The sequence below is a fragment of the Arachis duranensis genome, chromosome 3, assembly GCF_000817695.3.
Source record: "Arachis duranensis cultivar V14167 chromosome 3, aradu.V14167.gnm2.J7QH, whole genome shotgun sequence".
In the NCBI taxonomy this organism is placed as follows: Eukaryota; Viridiplantae; Streptophyta; class Magnoliopsida; order Fabales; family Fabaceae; genus Arachis; species Arachis duranensis.
Genome location: NC_029774.3, coordinates 44,904,547 through 44,913,110, shown reverse-complemented (window position 1 = coordinate 44,913,110; position 8,564 = coordinate 44,904,547). Strand labels below are relative to the sequence as shown.

General features: G+C 38.4%; 1 protein-coding gene across 1 annotated transcript; it reads left to right on the top strand.

Moving 5' to 3' along the window:
* Window positions 1-3,711: 3,711 nt before the first annotated feature.
* On the top strand, window positions 3,712-4,056 carry LOC110278573 (uncharacterized). Its single transcript, XM_021136822.1, has one exon. It carries the CDS (start codon window positions 3,712-3,714, stop codon window positions 4,054-4,056), a length of 345 nt encoding a protein of 114 aa, XP_020992481.1.
* The last annotated feature ends 4,508 nt before the right edge of the window (window positions 4,057-8,564 follow it).

The window sequence follows — 8,564 nt, the reverse complement described above, 5'->3', positions numbered from 1 at the left end:
GAAGACTCGAAGAGGTAGAGGCCGATGAACCACCGGCGAGCTTCGACGAGAGGCAGAGAAGAAGAGATGTTGATGGTTGGTGCACGAAATTGTGATCATCAACAATGGTGCCAAAAACTTAGTAGCGCTCTCAAACGTGAATGACACTTAGTCACAACTCTACACAACTAACCAGCAAGTGCACTGGGTCATCCAAGTAATACCTTACATGAGTAAGGGTCGATCCCACTGAGATTGTTGGTATGAAGCAAGCTATAGTCATCTTGTAAATCTCAGTTAGGCGGATAGTAAATGTTATGGAGTTTTCGAATAGTAAATAAAGCAAAAAATAAAGATAGAGTTACTCATGTAATTCAATGGTGGGAATTTCAGATAAGTGTATGGAGATGCTTGTCCCTGTTGGATCTCTGCTTTCCTACTGCCTTCCTTCAATCCTTCTTATTCCTTTCCATGGCAAGCTGTATGTAGGGCATCACTGTTGTCAATGGCTACATCCCATCCTCTCAGTGAAAAAGGTCCAAATGCTCTGTCACGGCACAACTAATCATCTGTCGGTTCTCAATCATGTCAGAATAGAATCCCTTGATTCTTTTGCGTTTGTCATCACGCCCAACAATCACGAGTTTGAAGCTCGTCACAGTCATTCAATCCCTGAATTCTACTTGGAATACCACAGACAAGGTTTAGACTTTCCGGATTCTCATGAATGCCGCCATCAATCTAGCTTATACCACGAAGATTCTGATTAAGGAATCCAAGAGATATGCGCCCGGTCTAAAGTAGAACGGAAGTGGTTGTCAGTCACGCGTTCATAGGTGAGAATGATGATGAGTGTCACGGATCATTACATTCATCATGTTGAAGTGCAACGAATATCTTAGAATAAGAACAAGCGGAATTGAATAGAAAATAGTAGTAATTGCATTCTGAGCTTGATCTTTACACGAGCTGAGGCTTATCTTGGAGTTGAACGCCAAGTTGTAACGTGTTTCTGGCGTTCAACTCTGGTTCGTGACCTGTTTCTGGCGTTTGACTCCAGAATGCAGCATGGAACTGGCGTTGAGCGCCAGTTTACGTCGTCAAATCTCAAATAAAGTATGGACTATTATATATTGCTGGAAAGCTCTGGATGTCTATTTTCCAACGCCATTGAGAGCGCGCCATTTTGGGTTCTGTAGCTCCAGAAAATCCATTTCGAGTGCAGGGAGGTCAGATTCCAACAGCATCAGCAGTCCTTTGTTAGCCTTTTATCAGAGTTTTGCTCAGGTCCCTCAATTTCAGCCAGAAAATACCTAAAATCACAGAAAAACACACAAACTCATAAAGTCCAGAAATATGAATTTAGCATAAAAACTAATGAAAACATCCCTAAAAGTAACTAGATCATACTAAAAACTACCTAAAAACAATGCCAAAAAGCGTATAAATTATCCACTCATCAATGGTGGCGAAGAGAGGATTTGTCGAAGAGGATCTATGGAAGAGGAGAATACTCAAAATTAGAGTTTTTTTAAGATTTGGATCTTAATTTGGATCTGGATCTGGATTCGGATTTAAAACTGTTTAAATGGATTGGATCAAAAACCAAATTATAAAATAAATATAATTTGGTGTGGTTTTTTTTTGTTTAAAACTGGTTTTTTTTTTAAATGGATTGGTTTGGATTTGGTTTAAAATCCAAAATTTGGATTTTTTTTGCCCACCCCTAACTACAGGAGGCTCAACACTGCTACAAGGAAGGATCATTTTCCCCTGTCTTTCATTGATCAGATGCTTGAGAGGTTAGCTGGTCATGCATTTTTTGTTTTCTAGATAGATATTCTGCATATATAATCAAATTGCAGTGGACCCTCAAGATCAGAAGAAGACAGCATTCCCATGCCCCTTTGGAGTATTTGCCTACAGAAGAATGCCTTTTGGACTTTCCAATGCTCCAGCAACTTTTCAGAGGTGTATGCTTTCAATTTTTTCTAATATGGTTGAAAAGTTTATTGAGGTATTTATGGATGACTTTTCTATTTTTGGTAATTCTTTTGAATCCTTCCTTAAGCATTTATCTCTTTTCTTGAAACGATGTCAAGAATCAAACCTTGTTTTAAATTGGGAAAAATGCCATTTTATGGTTACATAAGGCATTGTTCTTGGACACCGGATTTCAAGTAAGGGAATTGAGGTTGATAGAGCAAAAGTGGAGGTAATTGAAAAATTACCACCACCAACTAATGTTAAGGCAATCAGGAGTTTTTTGGGTCATGCAGGATTTTATAAAAGATTTATAAAGGATTTTTCTAAAATTGCAAAACCTCTAAGCAACCTTTTGGTTGCTGATGTTCCTTTTGTTTTTGATTCTAATTGTCTGCATGCTTTTGAAACTCTGAAACCTAAACTTACCTCTGCCCTATTATCGCTCCCCCTGACTGGGATCTACCATTTGAATTAATGTGTGATGCTAGTGATTTTGCTATAGGAGCTGTTTTAGGACAGAGGCATGGTAAGCTTGTACATGTCATTTACTATGCCAGTCGTGTGTTAAATGATGCCCAAAAGAATTACACAACTACAGAAAAGGAATTATTAGCTGTTGTGTACGATGTTGATAAGTTTAGATCCTATTTACTTGGCTCTAAGGTTATTATTTATACTGATCATGCTGCTTTGAAGTACCTTCTAACCAAACAGGATTCTAAACCAAGATTAATCAGATGGGTGTTGCTCCTTCAGGAGTTTGATATTGAGATAAAAGACAGGAAGGGGTCAGAGAATCAAGTAGCTGACCATCTCTCCAAAATTGAGCCAGAAGCAGGAGTACAACCACCTACAGCTGTAATTGAGATGTTTCCAGATGAGCAATTGTTCCTCATTCAGTAGGCACCATGGTTTGCAGACATTGCAAATTATAAGGCCATGAATTTTATCCCAAGGGAGTACAGTAGGCAACAGGTGAAGAAGCTACTGACTGATGCAAAGTACTACATTTGGGAAGAACCATACTTTTTTAAAAGGTGCTCAGATGGAATAATCCGGAAATGTATCCCGGATGAGGAAAAGTAGCAGATTCTTTGGCACTGTCATGGGTCTGATTATGGAGGCCACTTTGGTGGTGAAAGGACAGCTACAAAAGTCCTTCAGAGTGGGTTTTACTGGCTGACTCTCTTTAGGGACTCAAGAGCGTTTGTGAAGCACTGTGGCAGATGTGAAAAAGCTACAAATCTCCCTACCAACCATGAAATGACACAGTAGGGAATTCTTGAGGTTAAGTTGTTTGATGTGTGGGGTATTGATTTCATGGGACCTTTTCCACCCTCACATTCAAACAACTATATTCTAGTAGCAGTTGACTATGTGTCCAAGTGGGTGGAAGCTATGGCTTTGCCCACCAATGATGCCAAAGTGGTAATGAGCTTTCTTCAAAGATATATCTTTAGCCGGTTTGGTGTCCCACAGACACTCATTAGTGATGGAGGAAGTCATTTCTGCAATAGACAGCTGGACTCTCTTCTGCTGAAATACGGAGTCCGTCATAAAGTGGCAACCCCTATCACCCTCAAACAAGTGGATAGGTTGAAGTTTCCAATAGGAAACTTAAGAGGATTCTAGAGAAGACCGTCAGTATTTCCAGAAAGGACTGGTCTAGAAAGCTTGATGATGCTCTCTGGGCATACCGGACAGTATACAAGACCCACATTGGCATGTCCCCTTATCAGTTGGTCTATGGCAAAGCCTGTCACTTGCCAGTTTGAGCTGGAGCATAAAGCTTACTGGGCAACCAGGTATCTGAATCTTGATTCGGAAGCTATAGGAATCAAGCGAATGCTTCAGCTGAATGAGCTTGATAAATTCAGATATTCAGCCTATGAGAATGCCAAGCTCTATAAGGAAAGAACTAAGCTACTGCATGATAAGAAGATTGCCATCAGAGTCTTTGAGCCAGGACAAAGAGTGCTTCTATATAATTCAAGGCTCAAATTCTTTCCCGAGAAGCTGAAATCCCGATGGTCAGGATCGTTTGTGGTTACCAGAGCTTTACCATATGGTCATGTGGAAATACAAGAATAGAATTCTGACAGAAAATTTACGGTGAATGGCCAGAGGTTGAAACACTATCTTGGAGGCGAGATCGATCGCCAGAGGTCCACTCATCTGCTGAACTAGCAGAGCTGACCATCAAGCTAGTGACGTTAAAGAAGCGCTTGTCAAGAGGCAACCCGATAAATTCGTATCCTTAGCCAATTTTCATAGTAGTAGTTTCTTAGTTATTTTATTGAGTTCTTACTAATTTTCTGATCATGCAGCAATTTTATCGCAGGAACCAAACACATCAAGATAAAAAAACGTGCATACGACGTGCAAGCGTCACTGACGTGAACGCGTCGATCATGTGTGAGTGAAAAAATAAATTTAACAGAGAGTTGCACAGGAGTGGCGCCAGAATGGAGCCTTTCGCACAAACGATCCCACGCGTTCACGTACCTCACGCGTTCGCGTCGTTTGTGATTTTAGCCATTCACGCGGGCGCGTCCCTGACGCGAACGCGTGACCTACAAATTCGACGTAAAAGAATGTTTGACAGAGAGTTGCGCGGGCTTGGGGCAGGAAGTGTGCTAAAAGCACAAGTTAGAACACGCAGATGCGTGACTGACGCGTTTGCGTCAGTTGCACATATGGCCTTCCACGCGAGCGCGTGCATGACGCGAACGCGTCGTATGAATAATTGGCTCCCAAGCCATTTGAACAGAGAGTCGCGCGGGCACGCAGCTGGCTTCGCGCGAATCGCACAAAATTCAGGGCGCACGGACGCGTGCCTGACGCTAACGCGTCATTATGAAGAATGCGCAATCCACGCGTATGCGTCGCTTGCGCCGCCCAGTTTTCTCTCTCTTCCAATCCTAAATTCTCTCTTATTCTTTTATCCTTTTATTTTTCTCTCCTCATAATCTCCATCTCTTCTATTTTCAGTTCTTCTTTGCTTAGAGACAAGCAAACCTTTAAGTTTGGTGTTGTTGGACGCTGCGCTTACTGGTTTTTTGGCACAAAAGGGAGGTGAATCATCTTCATTGAGGAGCACAAGCTGAAGAATAGAGTGACCTCTAGGATAACTAAAGTGGTTGAGTTCCTTTCATTTTTATTCCTTCCCTCTTTTTTTCTATGTTAAGTTCTAGCTTTCTGCTATTTTGCTTTGATTGTTGCATGATCCTTTATTAGTTAGAATCTTAGGACTAGTTTAGCTTTCTTTTAATTGCTTTAATGCTGAAAAGATATTTCATGTACCACTCACTGAACTTAAATCTAAAAAAAGTGATGTATTGCATGAGAAATTGAGTTAATTTTAAGAATAGTCTTATTTACTTAAATGTGGTGGTATTAATGGTAATCTTAAATGCATGATATGAACAGTGCATATTTGAATTTGAATCAAGGGATGTTGATGTATAAAGCACAGAAATTTAGAGAATTATTATGATTTCTCTGAAATAAACAAAAATTTAATCCTTGAAGCAAAAGAAACATCAAAAGAAAAAAAATAAATAATAATAAAAGCAAGGTCCAAGGCTCTGAGCATCAATTACTAGGGAGGTCAGACATGATTAAAAGCTCAAAGAGTTGTTTCCCTAGTCACATGCTTGTGGTGTGATTGTGTCAAGTAATCCTTGAGACAGAACACTTAGAGTCGAGACCAAGTGCGTTTAACAGAGTATGCCAAAGGCTTTGAGCACCACTGTCTGGGAGTAACTGAAAGAAAAATCAGAACTCAAAGGAAGTTCCCTAGTTAAGTGCTTGTGGTGTTTCTGTGTCAAGTAATCCTTGAGATAAAACATTTAAAGTCACGGATAGGATCAAGGTGCAACGCACCAAAGAAAAATAAATTAAAGTAAATGTTGCTGTGTTCAAGGATTAAACTAAAATGTAAAGATCAGAGAATTCATAATATTATTCGGATTCTAATTCCGAATGACAATAACATTCTTGATTTAAAGGAGAGTGAGATGCAAAACCTATTCAGTATTACAGTTATAAACCACACTATAAGAAGAGACACAAGCTTAATCAAACTCTCATTCTCATGCAAATTCACATCATAAGCTTATATTAGTTTTGGTTGCTTGAGGACAAGCAACAGTTTAAGTTTGGTGTTGTGATGCGTGAGCATCTTATCTATCTTTTTCTAGTGAATTTGCATCTAATTTGTTGAGTTTAATTAAGAATTAATTATATTTTAGCCACTATGGATGCTATTTTGAGTTTTGTGCAATTTTATTTATTTTAGGTAGCATTCGGAGGGATTTGATGAAGTTTCTGCAGAGAAAAAGAAGAAACCAAAGAGATGACCAGCGAAGACCGACGCAGACGCATGGCTCACGCGACCGTGCGGAATGGAGAAATCGCAATGACGCGATCGCGTGCTTGACGCGAACGCGTGGACTGGAATCTGCACAAATAACGCGAGCGCGTGGACGACGCGGACGCGTCACATGGGTGATCTACAATAATATAGAAAACATTGGTTACGAATCCTGGGCTGTTTTTGACCCAGTTTCCAGCCCAGAAAACACATATTAGAAGCTGTAGAATGGACAAAGCAAGTGGTCCCCACCCATCAGCTGAAGACTTGTTAATTAATTCGAATTTAATTTCATTCTTATCTTTTAGGAAAAGATTATTATTTTTAGTTTTAGATAATTAGATTTTAAATTTATGAGGATTAGTAATATAATAGGACTCTGTACATTTAGACAGGGACAGACAGACACACAGATTGTTAGCAGAACCTTTATTTTTCTTCTCTGAACCATGAGCAACTAATTCTTCATTGTTAAGGTTAGGAACTCTATCTATTTGTATGTATCGATTTTATTGCTTTTTCTATTTTAATTTATGTTTTGGATTTATATTTAAGAATTGTTTTCTCTCTCTATTTTATGAATTTGGGTGGAACTGAAGTATGACCTTCTTTCTATTTGAGTTCTTGTAAAACTTGGAAAAGCTATTTACTTGAACAACAGCTTGAAAACATATTCTCCTAAATTTTAATTATTTGGATTTAACGGGATACGTGACATATAATCCCCTTATTTTTGGATAATTAGAATTTTTGTGGCATATAAACTGGAATTTGATCATGTAGCTTCTAATTGGAATTAATTGACCAAGAAATTGGTTGTTGATGAATTTTAGAGGAAACTAGAAAGGTCTAAGGAATTAGGGTCTAGTCACATATAGTTTGCCATGAATTAAATCCTACATGATTAAAATAGTTAGTAAGAAAAGTTAATCCGGAAAAATTAGATAACTCTGAAACCTTAACTGCTTTCTCAATTATTTTATTCCCAACTCATTGCTGCTTACTTTCTGAAATTTTTAAAGTACTATTTAATGCTCTTAGAATATCTCAAAACCATTTTCTACTTGCCTAACTAATCCTATCAAACGCCATTGTTGCTTGATCCATCAATCCTCGTGGGATCGACCCTTACTCACGTAAGGTATTACTTGGTACGACCTGGTGCACTTGCCGGTTAGTAGTGTGGGTTGTAAAATACCGCAACAATGACACCCTTGACTGAGGTAGTAAATAATTTAGTAACCCTACGCTTTGACACTTGACGTGGCAGAAATTGGTTGATTAAGAATTTATAGAGGAAACAGCGTTGCAAGTACATTTCTCAACCGACTAAAATCTGCTTATCAATTTAGAAAGGGTTTGTCACAATTTTAGAATAAAAATACTGGGAATATGAGTCCTAGGTCGTCTCCCAACGAGTTGACAAAAGGGTGCAGCTTATTGGTCAGAGGTTTTCCAAGAAATTTTTGAGTTTGAGAAATAGAAAAATAATTAATAGTGAATTTAAGCAACGGAAATTAATGAGAGAATTTATATAATTCAAATAAAAGCCTTGACCAGGAGAAGATTAATTGGAAGTTCTATCCTTGTTGAATTTTCCCAAGTGTAATAATAAAAGGTTGTTATTCTACTTGGTCATCCCTTAAATAATAAGGGAAAGTCAAGTAACTAAACAACTAACCCTATCGCTCGCGTCCTAATCCTTTCCTAATAAAGGAGTAGAGTCGGACTTCCAATTAAGATTAACACTTGAGTAATTCAACTCAAGGTTCTCCTCTTAATCAACTCCCAATCAAGTTAGGAAACTACTCCATTAACATGAATATAACTTTCACATAATTAAGAAGGGAATAAAAGGAAGACATAATAAATAATAACTAAAAATTAATTAAAATTAAAAATGGTTCTTTGCATTAATAATCCCAAAATCATAACATACTTATCCAAACAGGGTTAATGGGCAATAAAAAGAGTAAAGGAATACGGAAACAAACTAGAATAGTGAAGCTTCAACGGAGGTAATGACTCTTCTCAATATCCCAAGCAAAAGCAAAAAGCAATAAAATTCTAAGAACTGTGAATGTGGAGAAAACCTAGAGGAAGTAGTAGAATTCTCTCTAGATTCCAAAACTATAACCAAAACTATGCGTAATGAGAATGTGTCTTGAGTCTCTGCTGTTCCCTGGCTCTAATCTGTGTTTCTGGGCCAAAAATTGGGTCTAAA